Here is a 25,611-nt window from a genome sequence, read left to right on the forward strand (position 1 = left end):
AAAAGGAGAGTTCCAGCACTGGTGAAAAAAAGCTGTCAGCTCGGATATGCCACTAGGCAGAAAGCCAACCATTTCAGACAGGCTGACGGGACAACATAGAATATGGAAACATATACAGTTATGTCTATAAAACCTGTGGACATTTAGCCAAGTTACTACTTTGTAATCCACTTGAGAAAGCCAACATCTGAGGGATTATGAATATTTTCTACAAACATTTTATTATGCTGTAACAGGCGATATGGGCAGGGTTTCACTATTACTAAACATTACAAAGAACACAGTTCAATACTGAACTAGCCAAAAGGCAAACAAGAGGTGAAGTCTCAGTTAAAATTAGGATGTTTGCCTCAACAGATGTCCAGGCCTCAAAGGTAATAAGCTTCTTAGGAAAAGTGCCCAGAGAATTGTTTTTCTGAGATATACTTGTCCCTTTCACTGACAGAATTCTGTCTTCGACCAAACAAAATTCAAAACTTCGGAAAACAATAAAACTGAATAAAAAACCAAAGCTTGAGCCAAGACTAACCAAATATCCACTTTAATTCGTCACATCAAACTTAGTAAGCGCTTCCGTCACCCTGGACTACCTCAGACTGTATAATTACATTAAAGTGGATATTTGGTTAGTCTTGATTCAAGCTTTGTTTTTTTATTCAGTTTTATTGTTTTCTGAAGTTTTGAATTTCGTTTGGTCGGTTATTTGGTTTTATTCGGAGCCAAGATATGACAAGCTTTATGATTATAACACCAGGAGATATCTTAATTGATGCTCCAAATGGTTCCGTTATAGCAAACCAAGAAGCCAGAGTGGATAAACAAGTTGTACAACATGGTTCCAGTTTCCATAATAAAGAAGTGGCACCAGGAAGATTTGATGAAAAGTTAAATAGTTGGTTAGCACCTCCAGTTGATCCATTTGGAGGTATGGATGATTTACAAGGACAAATTGTGTCTAACAATGTTAATTACTCTGAAAAGTTTAAGCAGCGAGAGAGTGATTTAATCAAGCTCAAAAGACTGCAATGGGACAATATGTATTTTGAGATGTGTCTCAAAAACGCAAAGAGAGGCTTGAGAATATCGGTTATGCCAATTGGTAATAACTTTTCAGCTGACCTTTTAAACAAGTGGGTAGCCCTGAATCAAAAAACAGGGTTACTATATGTTCAAATGTTGTCAGAGACTAATATGACAAGACTGAATGAGTTGCTAAACAAGCTTCAATTGTTTTTTTTTTCTTTTTAAAAGATAACGTAACAGCTGAGAATTTTGAGGCCTAATTCTCTTTGATTCAGACAAAGCTGAATAAAGAGAATGAAATATTGCATACAAAGAAAGTCAAAAAGTTTCTGCGAGATAAGCAGATTACGAGCAGGCTGAAGAGTCCAATCAGCTGACAGCAGGGGTAATGGAAAGTCAGCAGCGTAAACTGCAGACGCCACAGAAACAGTCGTACAACAAAGAAGCAGCTGAAATAGAGAATACTGTGCATAAATCCAAAAGACCAGCGCAGAAAAATTCTACCGCTAGTGTAAGTACAGTTATAGCGACAACTAGTAAAGGCCCAGAAGAATTTGTGTTGTTAGACACCAGTGAGAAGGATTTTCTAATGGAGCCCAATCAGCTGGTGAGAGTTTATCAGCAACAGGGCAAGCAGAGCAGAACTTGGGCGGAAGTTACATCAGCCCCCAGAAAGAACGCATATTATCAGAACAATTGGAAAAAAAACGCTGTGCGCAAATAAGCCAAGGTATTTAGTTAATTTATCTAATGTATTTTTAACAGATGAATTATGTAAAGTATTACAAAAAGGCTGGAATTTTGTTCCTTCCAAACGAGCTGAAAAATGTGACACTATAAATGAAGTAAGGGATTATGTTAGAAAAATAAATTTGAAAGTGGTGCTTCCTAATAGTGCAAAGAAGTATAATGTGTTCAGCAAGCAGAGTGTGTATAATCCACCATTAGTAAAGGGATTAGAAATGTTTCAAATGGTGTGTGAGCAGCAAATAGAAATGTTAGAGAATACGCCTGCTTTTAAATATTACAATCTAAAATATAAACAGAGGCAATTACTTAACAGTTTTTAAATAGTGAAAATGTTCTAGTCACTAAAGCAGCTAAAGGAAATGTCTTGGTGGTGTTAGATAGAAATGAGTATATAAATCAGATGGAAGTTATGTTATCCGATACACAATTTTATAAAGTTGTAGTGTTTATTGAAGTGAAAAAAAATTTCTCTTCTATTGAAAAATTATATTATTTTATTGACAAATTGAAGAATGTTTTTTAACTGGGCGCATAACATTAGAAATAAGAAAATATCTGTATATTCAAACACCTAGTATGAGTGGTATTTTTGGGCAGCCCAAAATACATACAGACTTGAATAAGCCTCCTATCCGCCCAATAGTAGCGAGTAGTGGAGCTAAGACAGAAGCAATGGCTATATATGTAGACAGACATCTGCAGCAAGTAGTGAGTTGCAGTTCATCTTTTATAAAATATTCTTTTGAATTTAAAAATATGTTAAGTGAAATCAGAGTGAGAAATGAAGATGTGTTAGTAACTTTAGATGTAAATTCATTATATACAGTTATTCCGAATGATGAAGGAATGGAGACTGTTAGATTACAATTACTAAATTCTAAAAAAAATTCGGCAAATACAGTAGGGCTATTAATGGAAATCCTAGATATTATCTTAAATTACAATTTTTTTGAATTCAATCATAAAAAATATAAACAAACCAATGGAGTATCTATGGGTGCCTCGATGGCACCTAGTTATGCTAACATCTTCATGGATGGCTGGGAGCAGTGTCATATCTTTGGAAGTAAGTTTAAAGACAATATTGTGTTTTACAAATGCTTTATTGACAATGCCTTTCTGATTTGGAGAGGTGAGCATATATTGCTAGAGGAGTTTTTTACTTATCTAAATGGAGTATGTAGCTATTTAAAATTCACCTTTGGGACAAATGTGGAGAATATCAATTTTTTGGATTTAAATGTATACAAAGTAGACGATAAATTATGCACTACTATCTATAAGAAAAATGTGCAGAATAATTATTTTTTACACTATGATAGCATGCACTCAAAAAGTGCTAAAAAGAATATAGTAAGGGGTCAGTTGGAAAGAATACATCATTTAACTGATGAAGAAAAATCTCAATGGGAATATAATAGTCTTTGTAAGAACTTTACAGAAAGGGGATACCCCAAGGAAGAAGTAGAAAACTGCTAAAGAAGTGTGTGAAAAAAGGAAAACGGCAATCAATGAGAGGAGTACAAATAAGAGAAGGAGAGATTTCAGAGTAGCTATGAAAATTACCAAGTATAGATTCTGGAACTATTAAAAATATCATAAAAGAAAATTGGAAGTTCCTAAAAAGTAATATAGAAATAGACAAAAATATAGAAGGGCAATTATTTGTACAAAAAAGAGGCAAGAGTTTTAAGAATATACTCCAGAGCAAGTTAAATAGCAAGCAGACAGCTTGCAATAATCCAGGTATGATAAAATGTATGAATTGTAATATGTGTGATTATTTGTTGACTGGTGTCAAGGAAGTGAAAATAGGAACATATATGGTACATTTAAAAGGGAAATATACATGGAAATCCAAATTTATTCTGTATTTAATAATTTATCATGTGATGCATATTATGTAGGACGTACTACAAGGGAATTATATAAGAGCATAAATATGCTGTTAATACCAGGATGAAAAAAAATGCTATGGGTAAACACTACAAAGAAGGGAATTGCAAAGTGGATTTTAAATTTTGTGTACTGGATGAAGTGACCAATTATGAAGTGAAATTTGATGCAGAATCAGAATTGAGTTGGAAAGAATATCTATGGCAGGTAAAATTACATTCCTGCCATCCACCAGGGTTAAATGATAAAGAGTTTACTGCTTTTTAAAAAGGAAAAGGTTAAATCATGTGACTTATTAGGTCACATGGTTAATTTTAAATGTATAAATTGAGTTTGTGTTTTTAAGCACATTATACAGTCTGAGGAAGCTCAGGGTGATGAAAGCGCTTACTGTTTGATGTGACAAATTAAAGTGGATATTTGGTTAGTCTTGGCTCAAGCTTTGGTTTTTTATTCAGAATTTTATGTTCCTTAAAATGAATTATTAACCTCCCTGAATGGTGGTTATGTTTCAAGATGGAGGGTGGGAAAAGTACAGTTTTGTACCTACCATGAATGTAGATGTTCGAGTGCTAATACAGCTGCAGTCATAACAGATGGGTTCTCCTGCCGTCAGGTGGGTCCTCGGTCAGCCGAATTCCAAAGTCTAGGTCCGGCGTCGGTTGTCGTCGCTTCTTCCCTGACGTCAGTGTGACAGGGGTATAAAGGAACCAGCCGACGCCATTTTCTTCAGTTTTTCTTGCCCCAGATGTCAAGTGCCCCCAGAAGGAAGGCAATACATAAATTTGTGTAATAAAGCAATGCAATATAATCAAAATACAGTAGTTGCAAGCAAATACACCATAAATGAATACCCCAATCAGGTTGTATGAGGAGGTGTTAGCCAACTGGCCTATCCCAAGAGGGGAAGGAGGGAGGGAAACATGGACTGCAGCTGTATTAGCAATCGAACATCTACATTTATGGAAGGTACAAAACTGTACTATGTTCATCGTGCATACAGCTGCAGTCATAACAGATGGGTAGAATCCCAAAGCTAAGAAAGGGGTGGTAGGCACTAGGTGGAACTAGGAGGAGCCAGGATGCCCTGCAAGACTGCAATGGCAAAGCCTGCTCTAGTTTTGGAGTATAATGGTAAGTGGTAGTGCTTGGAGAAGGTATGCACAGAACACCAAGTGGCTGCTTCCAAAATATCTTTGGTAGGAACTCCTCTGAGGAAAGCTGCAGAGGTAGCTGTGGCCCTTGTGGAGTGAGATCTGATGCCTGTACGTACAGTTTTGCCATGAAAAGAATAGCAAAAGCGTATGCAGTGGGCTATCCATTTTTAGATTGTCTGTTTGGAAATTGGCTTTCCTTGAGCTCCTACAGCATAGGACACACAGAGCTGTTCTGATTTTCTGAAAGGCTTTGTTCTGACCAAATAACGCAGTTGTCTGTGGATGTCCAAGGAATGTAGTAATCTCTTCCCATTGTTTTGAGGATTAGGATAAAAGGTAGGCAAGTGTATGGCCTGATTCAAAGCTACCCTGGATACCACTTTAGGCATAAAGGACGGGTTGGTTCATAAGGAAACACTGTCCTGATGGAAGATGATAAAAGGCTGCACAGCCATGAGAGCTTGTAGTTCTGAAACTCTACGAGCTGAGGTAATAGCCAGAAGGAAAGCTGTTTTCCAGGACAAATATTGCAAATCTGATGAGGCAGCTGGCTCAAAGGGAGGCAAGGTCAGTTTTTCCAGAATGAAATCGAGATCCCAAGCAGGTATTGGTTGTTTCCTTGGGGGTCTTAGATTCTTAGCCCCTCTGAGGAACTGTCTTAAGAGAGGGTGAGAGAATAAGGATGGATCAGTGTTGTATTCTGCAGAAATGGCTGAGGCATGGATTTTGATGGAGGAGAATGAAAGTCCACTGCTTAGAAGCTCAGCTAGATACTGTAGTATTTGAGGTAAATTCAGTTTTCCAGGATCCTGGCCCTTTTTCTCATTCCAGACACAAAACCGTTTCCATTTTACGGAGTAAGCTTTTCTAGTTGACGGCCTTCTGGCCTCCAAAATGACATCCTGCACCTCCTTGGAGAGTAGGGTCTGTTGTGATGCTAAGGAATCTTCCATGCGGCTAGACTGAGTGTTTTTAGCTGGCTGTGAAGAGTTTTGAAGCTGTGCTGAGTCAGGAGAAGAGGCATTAGAGGCAGGGTCCATGGTGGGGAATGCGTCAGGCTCCTCAGGAGTGGGTACCAGTGTTGTCTTGGCCAGTCTGGAGCAATGAGAATCATCTTTGGTCTGTCTGCTCTGGTTTTCAATAGAACTTTGGGCAGCAGAGGAAGAGGTGGGAAGGCATAAACTGTCATTGATGTCCAACTGAAAGAGAGAGCGTCCACTCTCCAGGCCTTTGGATGGAAAATCCTTGAGCAGAATTTTGTCAATTGGTGATTTTTGTGGGAGGCAAAGAGATCTAGGTCTGGCCTTCCCCATGCTTGGATTATTTCTGTAAAAACTTTTGGATGCAACTTCCATTCGTGTGGATCTGTCATATTTCTGCTTAGGTTGTCTGCCAGCGTGTTTTCCTTGCCTGGCAAGTACTGTGCTTGTAGTTCGATTTGTAAGTCCATGGCCATGTTCCAAAGTGACATGGCCAGTCTGCATAGGGGGTATGAATGTGTTCCTCCCTGTTTGTTTATGTACCACATAACTGTGGTGTTGTCCGTTCTTATCAATAGTTGACCTGGTTGCAGAAGGTCTTTGAAAGCTATAATAGCATTTATTACTGCTAGCATTTCCTTTTGATTGATGTGAAGGTGCTTTTCTTTTTGGGACCATTTGCCCTGAATGCACCGATCTGTCATGTGCGCCCCCCAGGCGTAGTCCGAGGCGTCTGTTGTGATTACTTGATTTGCTTGAGGCTTGCTGAATGGAAGACCTGTGTTTGTTTGGCATGCTTGAGCCCACCACAGAAATTCCTTTTGTAGACATGGAATTAGTGGTATTATTGTTTCCAAATTGTGGCTGTGTTGAGACCATAGGTTTTTCAGGTACCATTGAAGTTTCCTCATATGCAGCTTTGCACATGGGATTAGTAAGATGCAAGATGCCATGAATCCCAGAGCCTGCAGGATTTTCCTTGCAGTCAGCCTGGTGCAGTTTGCTAGTGCTCTGAAGTATTGAGTTAGTTGCCCCTGCTTCTCTGGCGTGAGGTAGGCCATCTGGGTGTGTGTGTCCAAGTTGGTACCCAGGAAAATTATCTTCTGAGAGGGTATTAGCCTTGATTTCTTTTTGACTGTGTATCCAAGAGAGTTCAACAACATTATTACATAAGCCAGATGTTTCAGAAGAATGTGCTTGCTGTCCGCTTGGATCAGGCAGTCGTCCAAATAGGAGTATATTTGTATCCCTTGAAGTCTGCAGTAGGCAATTACTGATGCCAGGCATTTTGTGAATACTCTGCACGCAGTACATAAGCCAAAGGGCAATGCAGAGAATTGATAATGGGTTGAACCTGCAAGAAATCTGAGGTATCTTCTGCAATTTTGTCTGATTGGGACATGCAGGTATGTCTCCTTGAGGTCCAATGTTACCAGCCAAGACTCCTTGCCCAGCATGGGAAGAAGCTGCTGTAGAGTGAGCATCTTGAATTTTGGTACAAGTAGAAATGTGTTTAGGATGGATATGTCCAAAATAGGTCTCCAATCTTTTCCCTTCCTTGGTACCAGGAATAGTCTGGAATAAAAACCTTGACCTTGTTCGTGCGTAGGTACCTCTTGAATAGCTTTCATGTCTATGAGATCTGTAATTTGCCTTTGTGCCTCTGCCCTTTGATTGTGTGGCCAGTTTGGCATGCCTCTCATTTTTAAAAGGGTGTGAAAATGGAATCTGTAGCCTCTGTTTATAATGTCCAGGATCCATTTGTCTTTTGTGACAATATGCCAATTTTTTGAAAATAATGACAGTTTTCCTCCTAAGGGGGGCTGCCATTTGAGTCTTGCTTGGCATGCAAAGGGGAAAGTCATTGGGCTTGCTTTCTGAATGATTGAGGGTTATCCTCACCACCTCTGTGTAGGAGCTTGCCATTGTCTGCCTCTAAACGATCCTTGGGATTGTCCTCTGCCCCTCGGGCGCCTGTATCTACCTCTTTGGGGTCTGTCCGTGGCTGGAAAGGACCAATTTTTGGAAGGCCAATTTCTACTGAAACGTGGGGGTTGTACCTGTAGAAAATCTTTCACAGTTTGCATTGAATTAGCCTTTTCCTCCATTTTCCTTAATACCTCCTCAGCATTAGCACCAAATAATACATCCTTTTGTAGAGGGGCATCTAGTAATTTAGCTTTGACATGATCAGGCAAGGTTGTTCCTTGAGCCAGGCATGTCTACATATGACTGATCCTGTAACAGCAGTTTTACATGAGGCCTCTAGAGCATCAAAACCACATTGTAAGGTATGCTCGCCCACTTGTTCTGCACTATGCATCAAATCCTGCAACTCCTTCAAGTCTGGTTGTTCAGGTTGTGACATTTTACTTTTCAATTGTGATAAAAAAAAACTGTTGGTATTTTAGCATATGGAACTGACAGTTTAAGGCCCTCATGGTTAAGGTAGCCGAGGTATATACCTTTTTTCCCCACCTTTCTAAGGATCTGGAATCTCTCTCGGAAGGTAATGGATTTTTAGCAGTGGAGGCCTTAATTCCCTTGGGGCCCTGTGAGATGGTTTCTGGGTCAGCAGCATGGCTTTTGTATAGAAATTGGTGTGAGTCAGGAACCCTGTAGTACCTGTCAGGCTTGACTGGGGCTGGAGGCAGAGAATCCGGGTTAAGGCAGGCCTCCAAGTAAACATCATCTAGGATGTCCAAGACAGGAGGTATAGCCAGAGGCCTGTGCTGAGGTAGCAAGAGAAATTCCCTAAGCCTTTTCTTGGAATCTGAATAATCTTGGCCTTCCCAGTGGAAGTGTTCCCTTAAGGTATGCAAAGTTTCCCCAAATGAGTAATCCTCTGGGGGGATACAGAAGGAATGGACTCCTCTGCATCAGAGTCTTTAAAAGGGGAATAAGAATGTTCCTGATCATCAGAGTGCTCTGAAATAATGGAGCCCTGATCAGAGGAGGGGGATTCTTTCTCCACTCTGGGCCTTTTGTCCGGTGGGGGTAGAGAACTCCTGATAAGAGTAATTAAATCCTCAGCCATTTTAAGCATCTGTTTTTTAGGCATGGGGCCTGGAGATGGGCCATGTGTAGCTTGTCTCTTAGAATGCATGGCTGCTTTAGACTTAGTGAAAGTCTTGATGGAAAAAGAAGAGGAAGGTCTGAAGACACCTTGAGTGGAGGTAGACCTGTCCACATTTTGAGGTTCAACGCCAAGAGTGGCTTCGGTATCTGTAGTCGGGGTGTGGGCCGAGGAGCCTGCGACCTTGGGCACAGGAGACACCGCCAATGAAGTGTCGTCGGTAGTCAGGGGCTGCGTAGGCGCCTCGCTGAGAACTGGACCACGTGTAGCCGGCTTTGGCGTGGTGTCGGTAGAGGCCGCGGACCTCGTGTGTTGGTCCTTATCTTTGAGTTTTTTAGACAAAACTGGAGTTGGAGTATCTGACGACATAATATAGTTAAATGTTTTTCCAAAATAATGCTGGGCGAACTCCGCCCGACGCTTAATGGTGCGTTTGTTGAATGTAGCACAAAAGCAACAGACCGAGACGCTGTGGTCTGGGCCTAAACAAGGTATACAGAGGGAATGGAAATCCTTATGCGGTATTTGCTTCCCACATGAAATACAATTATTAACTTTGTCTGACATCGGTCTGAGGCAAGAAAAGTTTCCCCAACGGGGTACTTAGCTTTCAAGAAGACTTTGGTTTCAAAATTTTCGTAATTTCAGGAGCTGGCCGACTGGCACTTGCGAACTGCTTCTGCTTCGGGCACCGCGCGGCAAGGAAGACTGAAGAAAATGGTGTCGGCTGGTTCCTTTATACCCCTGTCGCACTGACGTCAGGGAAGAAGTGACGACAACCGACGCCGGACCTAGACTTTGGAATTCGGCCGACCGAGGACCCGCCTGACGGCAGGAGAACTCATCTGTTATGACTGCAGCTGTATGCACGATGAACATCAAGGGCCCAACAGAAATGGGATACTGACCATTGCTAATGTGCAACACATACATACTTGGTGCTTTCCTCCAGTCATAAGGTGCTCCACGAACATCTTCATCTCTTGTGTAGCCCCAGCTCACAAGGTGGTTAACCATTGTGAAAAAGTAGGTTCCAGAGAGAAAAAAAGTAAAGGTCTAATTATATGCAAAATCACGCTGACATCATCACAACAGAGGAATGTACATTAATTTTTTAAGTGAAAAATCCATTGAATTTAAGGTAAAGTCTGTAAATTAAATTATTCTTGGTAACAAAAGAAATATTTAGAGTCTTGCTAATTTTACCAACAGCTGTTCATAATTTTGGCCCATGGTTTGTAAAACAGGTGGCCACTATACTACTACATACTGCCATCTGAACCCAAGCTTGCAGCTGCTGTAAGCTCACTAGAAAGAGATTGCAAGGGACACATTTTATGTACTCCTCTGTGACCAGTGTTACATGTTTAATTATTTTCAAGTGTCACTTAAAATGTCAATACTGCTTGCCCTTCTAATACTGGTTACAGGGCAGAATAGCCATACCTCCACATACACGCAAAGGACCACATCTCACTTCTCTAGAATTGCCACCAAGCTTAGAGATATTAATTTCTGTTCTGTGCCCCTGGTCTGCTCTTGATCTCGACCAGCTGGGCAGTACCTGGTGTACCTTACACAGGATGTAACACATTCAGACTAAGTACCAAAACACTAACTGGCTTCTCAACATGGGTGGCACTAATTCTACTCAAAGATCATCCAGGGTTGCAAAGCTCAGAGTCCAACACCCAACAGGGTCTTGTTCAGGTTGCCTCTATATGCTAATTCAACTTTTTGGTCACTTTCCAAAACTTAGATGACAAGAACATTATGACTAGTAAATTGTCAGCTTCAATGGCATAACCTAGAACATGACTTGCACCAACTGCTTACTGCTCCAATCCCCTAGTCAGTTAAACTCTCAAAGTAATCTACCTTCTCATGATCAAACTCCCAAGATGAAATACTCCACTGAGGGCAGCTGTGTCTAGTGACATGCAGATAAGTAAGCAAATCTCTTCTACCAATGGGACCATGATGTTTGATGAGGTGTTGATTTTTCATCATAAACATTTCACAATCAGCAGAGAACTGCTCCAGGAAATGCCAGCAAATTACATTCAAAAGTCATTTGACTTCAAGACAGCATGACAGACTGCAAACAAAGATACAGCCCTTATAACTTTCAATGATATGCTGCAGAACAAAAGCAAAGCCTTGGCAAACTACTGCAATTCTTTCCAATATCTGGTCCAATGACTAAGCTAATCTACTGTTTCCACAACCAGGACAGAACCCACACTTCCATATGAATCTGAGACTCAGCTATTTGAAAATGCCCGTTTCCCAGCATCTTGACACAGATTTCCCAAACAGGATAAGCATTGTGATATACTTGTGTCATTTATGAAGGCAGATCCCCTTTTTTTCTTCCAGCAGCCCAGTTAGACTATCCAGAAATATTGTCCCCATTTTTCAAGCAATAACTGAAAAGTATATTAACTATGATGATCCAACAATATCCAATGACTTTATGGCCGGTCCTCATCCACTCCTATTGCCTTATCACCTCAGAAGTTTTTTAACAGATACAGTGCCAGTGCCAGCTACAAATGTGGGTCCAATCATAGCAACTTATAGCACTGAACTTTCAAAAGATAACATACTCACGGGATTCAGGTGTGCCTTGCAGCATTCTTTCTACCTCTCAACATTGTCCCCAGTCCCCTGATAAGCCTATGGTTCTTTACCCTTGTTGAGAACAGCCCTAGAAATTTCACACTCCCAACTCCAGTAAATAATATGGCTGGCTGCAACAACGTGACACTATCTCAATGTTGTTCTCCATGAGCTTGCTAAACACTTCCCATATCCAGGCCTTTGCATGAGTGACTGCTACAGATAATGCCTTTCTTGCCTCTGTCAAGTTTTATGATCCCCACTAGCACACTGTAGGCCTCTCTTCTGAGAGATTCCCTCATCACTGGTCTCTAGTGGGAAGACCTTGGATTAATGTGACAACAATCAATCTACATTTGAGACACAACTCTTTGCACCCTCCTCACATACTGAGGAGCATAAAGTATTTGGAATCTACATTCTCATCCCCCAAATGTACAAGAAATTCTGTAGAAGAGAATTGAACTCGTAGCACATACAAGCATCTGCAAATCATCATTACAAATTTGGTTTCCTGGATCTGTTCAGCCATATGACCCAATTGATCATGATGTGTTGATCATGTAACAGTTCAGTATCTAGCTTGACCCATAGTCAAGAACATACAGCCTTATGTTTAATGACTTCACTACGAAGTCCATCACTGACCAAGGTGCTTTTGTACCAAATGCAGTTAGTGCCACTGTGTTCAAGCAAGGTGGTTGCTATGGCCAATCCATGACCACTACTCAAGTTCAATATCAAGTCGCTACTAATTCATGCCCAGGATCATGGACAAATGGGCAACAGAACCCCCCCACCAAAAAAAATACTTGGCAATCTCTCCTCACTACTTATAAAACAGTGTTCAGATTTCTCACTGTGCATACTACTTTACTTCTTTATATTCATAATGACCAAGGTTTGGATATGGATTTATTTATTTTTATTTTACATTTGTTGACCAGGACAGTCCAACTGGGCTAACAAGCTCTTTTTCAGTGGAGGCCGGGGAGAAAAGCTCCACAATCAATACAAATTGAAATATATAGTAGACTTTACAAATGACATAAAAAAATTTTCACAGCAGTGTAAAATAAAAAGCTAAATTTTGGCAATAGAACAATATGAACATAAGTTATAGTATACCATTGCAGTTCCTATGCAAAACATGAGTTGTAGCATCTCATTGCAGTTCCTATGTATCGTCATTTAATAGTGGAGAGAAGGGTACTGCAAATTTTAATAATAAAAGATAAAGAGATTACTGATATAAATAAAATTGGCAGTTACAAGAGGTAAAAGAAGGCTTGGAATTTAATTTCATAAATGTTGGTTTCTAACTTTAAAAGCCAAATAAGAATGCCAAGCAAGGAAAACCCTCATGTTGAAACAGACTCAATTCTTGCAGCAATCAAATGAAACTCACCTTTTAAGTGTACCTCTAGTTAATTTTGCATTCATTTGCTGCCTGCCTACTCCTGTCATGCAATTACAAATCTGTAGTCACTACAAAGTCCCCAAGCTTGTAGTGGAGGTCTGTAAGCATGCCTCTCCAAAAAATAAACATGAAGGGAAATAGTGCATTCTAGTATTTTTTGCATGCTAGAACTGAATTACCGAAGACAGTAAATTGAAATTACTTTTCTTGTAATTTCAAAGAACTGGAATTTGTTTGGTCTTTGATATTTACTACACAGAACTCAAAACATCTACCCTAAGCAGTTATCACTGCAATACTTTAAGTGTAATAAAATCATCCTAGAAAAGTTCTCTCTCAGAAATTAAGCTACACACAAGCCATGCCCCTTCACACTGATGCCCTGTAATGTAGTGCTGGAGATCTGTGTACCAAAAGTAAACAAAGGACCAGAAAGTGTCAGTCTGCAAGAACAATTAATCACATCCTCACCTAAACCATCAGTTCTCGTGATCTCCTGCACATACTTAACTACCCCACAAAGGGGATTAGACGCTAGCATGGACATACATTAGGGCAGCTGGTATAATGGTCATGGTCTTCACCGTCCAAGCACAAGGCAGAGGGTTTCATCCTGACCCCTGCTCAATGCCGGTCGGGAGTCTGTATGTTCTCCCTGTGTCTCTGTGGGGTTTCTCCCATCTCTGGAGAAAAACATGTTGCGTGTTTCCATCTCAAACTCACCAAAGAATGAAGCAGACTCTACATAGTGCCCTACAGAGGGCACAGCTGTATAAACCAACCATTTTGGGCATCTACTGTGCAGCATACACTCATGACAGAACAGTGTGCACCGTGGCAGGGCTAGCCACTTGACGGTATAAAATATGCCTCTAGGTGATTCATTCAGATTGACTAATTTTTTTTATGTTGCTAATAGGCATGGGTATTTGCCAGTGATAGTGGGATGAAGACCCGACCTACTGTAACCTATGACAGGGACCAATGTTAATGGTGGTCGGGGTGTTATGTGCCATTACTGGGCAGTGTGTGCCCACCATAAAGCTCAGCAGCCCTGGCCAGACGGTGTTCAGTTGCCTGGCTTGGGTTATCTGTGACAGCCTTGTTGAGAAAAACAGTCAACATGACAAACTAAAAACTGCTACACTGAATGTAGGTTCACTGACCAACACTGCTTGGAAGTGAATGACATGATTGTAAGGAGGCTGGACATTCTATGTATCCAAAAGACAAGATGGAAGGGCAGTGCAGCAAAGCCACTTGACTTGGGATCCAGACTCTACTAATCAGAAGTAGGACAGGCTAGAAATGGTGTGGGAATCATGGTGATGGAGAAGCTTCAGAAGACAGTGAGGGATATCATCAGAATTAGTGACAGACTCATAGCAATCAGATTCCAGCCTAATGAGAGGGCAGAATTCATAACCTCAGCCTATGCCCCACAGCAAGGTTGTGAATGTGAGGAAAAGGTGGCATTCAAAGGTTGAAGGACCTACTAGACAAAGCAGGACAACACTAACTGGTGTTGATAATGGGTAACCTGAATGCAAATATCGGAACAAACAAAACGGGATAAGAGGACTGTCTGGGTCCACATGGGTGGAGCAACAGGAATAAAGGAGGAGAGGCCATTCTAGACTTCCGTCTATTAAATGTCTTGATAGTAGCCAACACATGATTCAGAAAGACAGTCACAAGTTCACATACAAGAGTGGCCAACATGCAACTCATGTAGACTTCCTCCTGGTAAGGAAAGGGCACTGGGGTAGAATCATCAGTTGCCAAGTCACCCCCAATGAAACAGTCGACCCACAGCAAAAACCACTGATTGCCCGAATCAGCTGCAAGCAGTGGTCAGAGAAGGTTCTAAGGTCAACAGAGGCCAGGCTGAAGACTTGGAGGTTGACTGGAGATAAAGCACAACAGCTCAAGGAATTACTCAAGGCTCTAACACCTCAAGTAGAGGACAAAATAAGTGAAGCTGAAGAACAGTAGCACCTCAAAACAGCATGTGTGAAGACTACAGAACAGATATGTGGTAGAGCTAGGAATGGAATTAAGGTACATAAAGGCAGAAGTCCAGGAAGTCGTCAAAAGGATGAAGGAATACAGGAAAAAGTGGGAGATAGAAAAGAAGGACCAGACTAGTTAGGAATAATGATTGGCTAACAAAGAAGCCAAAAAAGGAGTTGCAATAGCAAAGAACAAGGCATCAAAGGCACTCTACCAGTTTCTGGAAAGTAAGTCAGTAGATGGCACAAAAACTACATCATGTTGCAAAGCAAGACAGACATCTTTCATAAGCGACACCTGCTCACCATTTCACTTGATATCAAAGGGAGATGTAAAGAGTACTTCCAGCAGCTTCTGAATAATGAAAACCCCACAGAAGCTGTACTGCACACAGCCTACAATGTGATAAGATGAGGAGCCACCACAGAAGTAAGAACAGCACTAAGGAAAATGAAATCAGCGAAACCAGCAAGCACAGAGGAGGTGACAGCAGAAACGATAAACATGCCGGGTGAGATAATGGAAAAATTGCTCCTGATACTCACAGAAAACAGTATTCCAAAAGACTGGAGAATAAGCATGCTACTGCTAGTATTCAAGAACAAAGGGGACATTCGCAACTGTGAGTAGCAGAGAGGTATCAAACTCCTGTCACATTATATGTAAATTCCTGACAGGGTGACTGATAAATGAATAAGAGTAGTAAAAAGTTAGACGGGAGATGAGCAGCATGGATTCAGATCAGTGTGCAGCACAACTTACCCAATGTTTGCAGTGAGACAAATAGTTGCTAAAAAGCTAGAGATGAAGAAAGAGTTCAACTGGGTATTCCTAGACTTGGAACAAGCGTATGACAAGATTTCAAGAAAGTTGATTTAGGCAGTCCTACTGTGGTTAAAAGTCCCAGAAAGAATGGTAAAATTAGTACAGGATATGTACAAGGATACAATGACTCAAGTATGAACGATGTTTGGTCTCAAAGAGGGATTACCAGTGTGAGCGAGTGTGCACCAGGGTTCATCGCTGTGCCCACTGCCGTTCATACTGGTGATGGACTACATTAGCAAACAGGCTGTAGGGGACAGAAAAAAGTACATGTACGCAGACGATATGGCATTACAGGTAGACTCTGAACAAGAACCCTAGGGCTGGTAGCCTAGTACCTAGGCCCTAGGGCTGATAGCCTAGTACCAACCTATGAACCTATAAATAGCCAGGGAATTGTTATGGCTAGGCTTGTATAGGCCCTAGGGCTGATAGCCTAGTACCAACCTATGAACTTCAGCAAAGGATAAGAAATGGAATGCAAATGTAATGACAGAAAATGGTAGAGTTCAGCAGAAGCTGAGAATTGAGATAGCAGGGAAAATAATGGAAAAAGAAGTTATGTACTTACCATAATGTTCCATGTTTGTAGTCCATCTCACCTACATTCTTGCTGGATGGGTTCGGAGCAGATATTTGGCTCCGACTTGGCCGATACCAACGCTTGAGAGCTTTTACTGGCTCAAGGCCAACTCCTATCCCATGGTGCCTCACAACAATTCCCCAGATCTTGTTTGCAAGAAAGCAATACGTACCTAACAGTTATGAAACTATCAAAAACTGCGTACATACAGACAAAACATTGTGTAACATTATCCATGCCAGGTGGACAACTACAACAAGGTCAGACAGCATAAGTATAGTCCACCAGATCCTCCAGGAACAGGAAGGGGGCAGGAGGGAGGGATGCAAGAATGTAGGCGAGATGGACTACAAACATGGAACGTTATGGTAAGTACATAACTTCTTTATGTTATGTAGTCTTAGCTCGCCGTAATTCTTGCTGGATGGGACAGCGACCCTAGCACCTTTATCCGGGGTGGCTCAAGCAAAGAGACTCTTCAGCACAGTGGACCCAAAGGATGACCTGTCCCGGGAGGCCAAGTCCAATTTGTAATGAGTGACAAATGTATGTGGTCTTGCCCAAGTAGATGCAGCACAAAGTTTCAATTGGGAGCCTAGATCTAAAGGCACATGAAGTAGATACTGCCCTTGTAGAGTGGCCTTTTACTTTGTTGGGTAACTGTTTGCTAGCAGTCTGATAAGCAAAGGAAATGCAATCTGAAAGCCATTTTGAAAGGGTAACCTTACAAACAGGCAAGCCTTTATTTTTGTCTGAAAAGGAAGCAAACAATTGATCTGATTTTCTGAAATCTTTAGTCCTGTGTAGGTAAAACCTGAGAATTCTGTGAATGTCTAATTGGTGTGGTCTGTATTCAGATTTATTAGAAAGATTTGGAAAAAACACTGGTAGCTCAATAGTAGTGTTAAGATTATGCTCAGAGCATACCTTGGGAAGAAAGGAAGGGTTTGTCCTGAGTGAGGCTCTATCCTTGTGGAAAATAATGTAAGGAGGTCTAATAGTAAAAGCTTGCAGTTCTGAGACTCTCCTAGCAGAAGTTATGGCTACTAAAAATAGTGTTTTCCAAGATAATAATTTCAGATCCGATGAAGAACCTGAGGGCTCAAAGGGTGCAGAAATTAATGATGTGAGAACTAAGTTCAGGTCCCAAGGTTCTGATGGTTGGGTTGTTTGACTGGAGGCCGGAGAAGGAGAACTCCCCTTCAAAAAGGTTTTGCACAAAGAGTGGGACATGATGGGATTTCCCATGAAGCCAAAATGGTAATTAGAAATGACAGCTAACTGAACTCTGACTGTAGCGATTGCAGCTCTTTCATGAAAGATGGACCCAAGGAAGGACAAAATAGATTCTATAGGAGCTGTATAGGGATCTAAGCAATGGTTTACAGCTCAAATAGAAAACGTTTTCCATTTGCTGGAGTATAACTTCCGAGTGGAAGGTTTACGGGAAAAAATCAGAATGTGTTTTACTGAAGGTGAGAGGGAAATGCACCTGGCTATTCGTGGAATTGGAGCAGCCATGGTGTCAATTTTAGGGTGTGGATGGTTGGATGGAACTGCCCAGATGGATGAATCAGGAGGTCTGGAGATGGTTCAGGAATCCATGGTTCCTCCAAAAGGTAGGGCCACAAGAAGGGAAACCATGCTTGACAAGGCCAGTAAGGGGCAATGAGGATCAGGGTACTCTTCAACTGTTTTGCTTTCTGTATTACCTTTGGGATGAGAGGAAAAGGTGGGAAGGCATAAAGACGTCCTGGAGGTCAGTCGTGGACTACAGCACATCCCTGGGTGACATCCCCAGATGGGGAATTAGGGCAAAGTAGCTGCTGCATTTGGTGTTCAGGTGTGTGGCGAATAGGTCGCAGCAAGGCTGGCCCCATCTGTGAAACATCTCTTTCGCAACTTCTGCATTCAGGGACAGCTCGTGAGGCATCAGAATTGCTCGACTGAGTTTGTCTGCTATCACACTGGATTTCTCTGGGATGTGCATTGCTACCAGAAAGCGTTGAATGTCCATCGCCCATTTCCAAACTCTTAAGGCCTCTCAGCAAAGCGGATAAGATTTGGTTCCCCCCTTGCTTGTTTATGTACCACACAACAAACATGTCTGACTGAATCGCAATTGTCCTAGTGGGAAGAGAGCTGTGAAGTGCTTACAAAGCATATAGCACCACTCTCTTCTCCAGAACACTGATGTGCAAGTGGTTCTCGTGGTTCTGCAAAGTACCTTGGACCGTCATTCCCAGATAATGCCCCCACCCCACCCTATCTGGGAAGCGTCCATGGTCACAACTGCTTTCTCTTGGGTAGGAATAAGTGGATGACCTAAGAGAAGTTGTTCTGTATGCAACCATGTCAGATCCTTCTTGCAGGTGTTTGTGATAAGAATCTGATGAGACAAGGGAAGATCCTGCATTGACCACTGGGCAAATATTAGCCACTGAAGTACTCTCATGTGCAGATGGGCTACAGGAACCAACAGAATGGAGGAAGCCATAGTCCCTAGGACTTGAAGGACTACCCTGGCCTGAACTTTGGGAATGTTTAGCAAGGATCTGACTTGGTTGCGTAGTGATTCTACTCTTTCTGGTGTTAGTCTTGCTGACATGGTGGTTGCGTCTATTTCTGAGCCTAAGAATACAATGTGCTGCGAAGGAGATAAGGCTGATTTTTTTAGGTTGACTGTGATGCCTAAACTGACGCACAAGGACAGAGTCTCGGCCCTGCTTCTGATGAGTTGATGCTTTGTGGCAGCAGTGAGGAGCCAGTTGTCTAGGTACAGAAACACCTGGAATTCTTGACGTCTCAGGTGAGCCATTGCCACTGACATGCATTTGGTGAACACTCTAGGGGCTGTAGTGTGGCCAAAGGGCAGTGTTCAGAACTGAAAATGACTGGCTCCCAGCCGGAAGTATAAGTGCCTCCTTGAGCACCTGTCCATTTTGATGTGGTAGTACGTGTCCTGAAGATCTACTCAGCACATCCAATTGTCTTTCCCGATAAAGGGAAATATCGACTGCAGAGTGATCATTCGGAACTTTGATTTCTTTACGGACTTGTTGAGTCTGCTGAGATTTAGAATTGATCTCCAGTCCTCTGTCTTTTTTTGGAACTAAAAAGAATCGAGAGTAAGTTCCAGATCATATTTGCTCTGCGGGGACTTCTTGCATGATTCCTTTTTGCAGCAACAAGATGACCTCTGATGTTGCACAGTTTAGTTGAATGGGTGGCATGTCTAGTACAGACTGGTTTACTGGGGGATCGGAAACAAAGGGGACCAAACGATCTTGCGAAATGTTTAGCCAGGTGCTTGGGTACAGCGATAGATGACCCCAGACTGCCTCCAGAGGCAAACAGTCGGGCAACCCCTCAGGGGCGATGGAAGGGACGATCAGAGAAGGTTTCTTCATCTCCCTGGTGTTGCGGACTTCATCTGCCGCAAGGGTAGCGTCTTCCATTATATCCCCCCCTCTGCCTCTAGGGGACAGTTGACCTTGTGCCTGAGGAAAACCTTTTTGGGATTTACAGAACCACATTTTTCCTCCTGTATTACCCCTTGGGATAGGGTCTAGATGGGAGGGAGAAACGGAGTCAGACAGCAGATAAGGTTTTCCCTTCCTGCTCACACCTGGTCAAGGTCTCTTTCACCTGAGGTCCAAAAAGGGATGAACCATAAAAGGGGACATTGGTGAAGGAAGACAAAGGGTTCCGTGTAGTTACAAAGACGCATCCAAGAATGTCTCTGGAGAGAGATTCCTGCTGCGGCTGCTTTACTCGCTCCGTCAGCTGCATACGATTTCAGCCTCGTGGAGGAGTTAGCTATCGACATAAGGGTGGAGAGCTGTGCAGAAACCTTATCCATGGATCCTGAAGGGTATCTCACAATTCCTTCAGGAGATCCCTCTGAAGTAGAGTGAAATGGGCAAGGTAATTTAGCGATCTTAGAGTAAATGCCGCTGAAGAGAAGGTACGCTTCCCATATCTATCCATTGTACTGGACTCCTTGTTAGGAAGAAGGATATTAGAAGATGTTTCGGACAACTCCTTCTTGGTGGCTGCTGCTACCGCCATAGCATCAATGGGAACTCCTTTGGTAAGGAAGGGCTTTATCTTCCATTGCAGTCATGAATTTATTTGGCCTCCTCGGGACAGGCTCCACTGTGTCTGGGGAGGTCAAAGCTTTTCGCGATATGACCCCTAAGAGCTGGTCATAAGGCAGTGTCACCCAGAAGGTGGAAGGTCAGGAACCAAAGGCCTCAAGATACACTGATTAATCCTGAGTAGGGTTAGAGGTGTTCCAGTCACCCCTCTGTCTAAGGATTTCTAGGATCTCAGAAAAAGAGACATCCTCAGAGGGGAATCTAGGGGACCCTTCTGATTCCTCCAAATCAGTGTCAGAAGTGACAGACTCAGGTGAGTCAACATGCTTCCTCTTACAAAGTCTCCTTCGAGGGAGCTCTCCAGTGGGACAATCTGGGGAGGTCTTGGAAGAGAGGCACCTCCAATGGGGGCTGCTTGGGTCTCTGGTTCCCGACGCTGTGGGGGTGGCAGGGGAGAAGAGCTTGCTGCCTGCTGCTGGTGGGACATGGGTTCCAAAGGTATGGCTTTTGCAGTGGATAAAGCCTTCTCTACTGCTTTGAAAGCCTTTCCCCCCGCTCCAAAGAAGACCTCCGCTCCGAGGAGATGGATGGTCGGCTCTGAGTAAGGGGGAATGGCATCGAAGCAGATGTGGGAACAGAGCTGAGTCGAGTCGAGCCGAGGCACAGAGTGAGGGTTGGTTCGGAAGAAAACCCAGGGTGACGATCCCCCCCTCGGAGTCTACTTGAGACCGCTGGCTCCCAGATCCCTTGGCTCCAGACTAAGCCACTGAGGACAGAGTAATCAATTTGGATGAAGCAGGGAGGATCCCTGGAACTGACGGATCCAACACCAATGAACCTGAAGTGATTGGCTGAGAGGGAAGCAGTCGGAGGAGCAGTGATTTGCAAAAGGGTCCTCTCCGAAGCCTTTGCGTCTGGAGGGGTCAACTTCTTTGCCAGAGCTGGATTAGAAAGCAACCTCTTCACCACCCTCTCAATGTCCTCATCTGAGAGTGTCCTGGAGGAACGGGTGGAGGCAGGAGGAGATCTCCTCCTCTCCAAAATGGGAGATCTCAAAGTAGGTGAGACAGAGTCAATGTCAGGTAATTGTCTCGGTACCGAAGGTTGCCTTGGCACCGAAGAGACAGACGGTACCGATAGAGAAGAAGCTGAATCCGAGCCAGAACTCCTTCCTTGGCTCCGACACGTTGGACTTTTTCGACGGCTCCGGAACAGGAGCCGAAAACTTCCGTTTTGAAGTCTTAGGAGCTGTCTGACCAAGTTTCAGCTGTTTCTGGAAGGAACTGGTCATAACACCCCTATCAATCAGTTTACGTTTTCTCTCATTCAACATCCCGGTACTGAACACATGGCAAAAGGTACAGGGCACTTGCAAGTGAGCTTCACCTAAGCAGTACAGACAATTAGTGTGACTGTCTGTCAAAGACAGCTTTTGTGAACATCTATCACATTTTTTAAACCCCGAAGGGCGATGGTCCTTATGTTCTCTGTCCTTTTCCTTAGACATGCTAACAGGAACAACTATTATCTAGCTAGAAAGCAGACAACAATACTAACGATACTAAAATTACTATATACTGAAGTAACACTACCAACAAGAACAGTAAAGATAGAAAGGAGATTCTATTGTTTATTATAAAATTTTTATTTTTTTTTTTTTTTAAGAAACACACAGGCAGGAACTAAAATGTGCAACTACGGCCCTCTAACTGAAATGGGCTGTATCAATCCTATGGGGGGAAATAGGGGTCAAACACTCAGAACAGTCGCACAACAAGGCTATTAATTATAAAGACGTAAAGATGTGGAAAAAGGACAAGATTTAGTAAATAAATCTATTACTTAGCCAACGTGCCAGTAAGGAGACAACCTTGAAGCTTTCGTGGCAAACAAGATTTGGGGAATTGCCATGAGGCACCATGGGATAAGGGTTAATCTCGAGCCAGTAAAAGCCCTCAAGCTTTAGTATTGGCCAAGTCGGAGCCAAATATTTGGCTCCGAACCCTTCCAGCAAGAATTACGGTAAGATAGGACTACATAACATCACAAATTAATAGCTTTGAGTACCTAGGAGGGGTGGCTGAGTAGAAATGAAGTCTGAACGAGGAGGTCAAAGCTAGAGTCAGAGGTGCCGCAGCCAACTGGCACACAGTATCAGGTGTAATATATAAAAGATTGCCAAAGAAGATGAAAAGTGAGGCATGCAAAAACAGTGATGTGACCAGTACTACTGAATGGTACAGAAACGTGGGCAGTAAAGACAGAGCAGCTGAGGAAGCTAGAGGTGATGGGGATGAAGCCTGAGATGGGTGGTAGGGCACGCACTATGGGGCAAATGAAATGAGGACATAAGAGCCACAGTAGCTGTGACTGCAGAAAAGGTCAAACAGAACATTACGGTGGCTTGAGCACATGTGCAGAAAAGCAGAAGACAATCTGAAGAAGATGATTTGGGACAGACAGACAGAAGGTAAGAAGAAACAAGGGCGCCTAGCAATCAGGTGGCTGGACTTTGTGAAAGAAGACCTGTGACAGGTAGGAGTGTCAAGGAAGGTACGAGAGTTGCACTGAACAGAGAGATGAAAACAGTAGACATGACACCCCAACCCCATGTAGAGAATGGGAAAAAGGGGGTTGTTAACAATGAACATGGACACAGAGAAGTTCAAAACAAAAGAGGTAACTGGAACCACAAGGACAATATAAGCGGTTTATTCACAAGTAATTCTCTTTCACAGTTAAACTGCTTCCTCAGGCTTGTAAAACAGATAACACAAGGCACTTCAGCATTTAAATACGCATATAATCAAATCAAATCAAATAATGTGATAAAGTAAAAAAGTACCAAACCAACACGGCTAGGCAAAAACTCTATTTATTGAACTTTTAACCACTTTCTTTTATATTCAATAAACAGAGTTTTTGCCTAACCGTGTTGGTTCAGTACTTCTTACTTCAAATTTACACAGTTTTCTTGTACTGCACCTTTCACCTGTTCCTGTGCATTTTTACTTAATGTGATAATTAACACATAAAATGCTTGAAAACAAGTAAAACGTAACCTTAAGGCAAATTATAAATCTAAGTACAATTTAGTTGATACAATTGTGGAGATGTTTTAATTCTGGTTTCAGAGTAAAAACCTCATTTAAACCTGGTGGGTAAAAACAACTAAAACAAAATCCACTTGTTTAAAAATATCACCACCTTTAAGATGTACTGGAATGTGTTCTAAAATCAAGAATTTGAAGCTATGAGCATTATTCGTGCCCCGTACATGTTTATACAATGAACATGTCTCTCTGCATCTTACTATATCTGAAAGGTGATTACATATATACGGTCCTTCAATCTTTGGTTAGTTTTATTCCTATATAATATGAAGAACACATATTGCATCTTGCCATACACATTATATTTTTGGTGTTGCAGTTACCATAAGCAGGTACATAAAACAATGTGTTACTAAACTGGATGTGTGTGTGTGTGTGTATATTTATATATATATATATATATATATATATATATATATATATATATATATATATGTATGTATATATAAAATTGCAGAAATTACAACTTCCACATCTAAAGGTACCCATTTTCACATTCTTTTGTTCATTACTTTTAATCTGTTCCTTAAAACATAACCTATTCTTAAGTGTGGTGCATCTTTTGTAAGAGATCATCAGTCTTCAAAACAACTTCTCTTAGTTCGGGTACCTGTTGTAATAAAGACCAGTGTTTTGTAATAATTCACGTTATATTATTTGTATGTTGATCGTAAGTTAATACAAAGCTACATCCTGTATGTTTTCTAGATTTGTTACTATTGCTATTTTAGTATGGCTTAAAAAGCTGCATACAAATGGTTTCTCTTGCTTATAATTTCATTTTTAATATGTTGAACCCTATCAGGATTATATCCCCCATCTGTAAAATCATTGGCCATATCCTCTAGTTTACGTATTATTATTATTATTAGTTTTAAGTATTATCGCAACCACATTTTTAGGGTCACGAATTTCACATACAAGTGAAACAAGGCCATTTAAGACTCAGAAATTATATTCTAAGTGTTGTCTACTGTTGCATTACATTAAGTATCAGGAGCTGAGTAAGCTGTACACATTTACAGGCAGTTTCTTTCGGTAGTTACACAATGTAAACATTTCCAATGTAGCACTGCTGCCATTACCTGTCATTGCAAGCAACTTCCAAAGCTGCCATCATTCTTCCCGTTTTTTTTTTTTTTTTTTTCCCTTTGACCTTTACTGTCCACCTCAAGCAAGTCTGACCACAAGTCAGATGGCAGGGACCTAATTCAACAAAGCAACTTTAATAATGAACAGGAAAGCAAGCAGGCAGTGGCAAAGTAGACACTCACACCTTCCATGGAGTGCTGTCTGTGAAGGAAAAAAAATGCACGCCGTTACTAACAGCAACAGTCGTTGATGAGTCTGAACAGTTACTTTTTGTGAAGTCTGGCAACCCTTGTGGTCTGCGTTTATTATAGCAATAACCCACGCCTGGGTGTGGGTAATGCTAAATTTACCCACGGTTGGCGTGGTTTGGTCCCGAGGGCGAAGCCCGAGGGACCAAACAAAGCCAACCGTGGGTAAATTTAGCATTACCCACACCCAGAAGTGGGTTATTGCTATTATATGACATTATTTAAGAAAAGAAACTACTTTTCTTAAATAATGGCATAGTATAATGCCTGTTTGCTGCCCTTCGCAGATGTCTGGCATCCATGTTCTGATGTACTGCGCGCCTGCGCAGTACATCAGAGCTGTGGGCAAAAGCAACGGAGAAAGCAAGATCTCCGTTGCTTTTTTTTAGTGTTTCGCTATGTTAAATGAGTTTAACATAGCGAGACAGTTTTAAGACGTACGGACATGGTACGTAGGTGGGGAGCCAGTTCGTTCTGAAGTTTGTAAAACGCAGTCTGGGATGCTGTCCAGTCCCATGGATGCTGTGTTTTTGGCTTTAGATAGTGCAGCTTTTACCAGCATAGTTGTGATTACAGGGACTCTGCATTATTCCTGTGTAGATATGGGCCCTTTGTGGGGTGGTGGTGGTGGGGTAAAGTTAGCACTGAAGCTAATCACCCTTGATATCCACATATTATATATATATATATATATATATATATATATATATATA

At 41.9% G+C, this 25,611-nt stretch overlaps 1 protein-coding gene across 1 annotated transcript in view; it reads right to left on the bottom strand.

Annotated features, from left to right (window-relative positions):
- The window catches only part of PLA2G15 (phospholipase A2 group XV), a gene marked incomplete at its 5' end in the record, with an annotated part of 2,054,678 nt that overhangs the window by 1,163,209 nt on the left and 865,858 nt on the right, over positions 1 to 25,611 (bottom strand). The window contains one exon of the mRNA XM_044079504.1: positions 9,818 to 9,916. Coding sequence (XP_043935439.1) covers positions 9,818 to 9,916 — 99 coding nt within the window. The remainder of the gene's footprint in view (positions 1 to 9,817; positions 9,917 to 25,611) is intronic.

This window comes from Protopterus annectens, chromosome 8.part0 (assembly GCF_019279795.1).
Source record: "Protopterus annectens isolate FY-2018-M chromosome 8.part0, PAN1.0, whole genome shotgun sequence".
Lineage (NCBI taxonomy): Eukaryota > Metazoa > Chordata > Ceratodontiformes > Protopteridae > Protopterus > Protopterus annectens.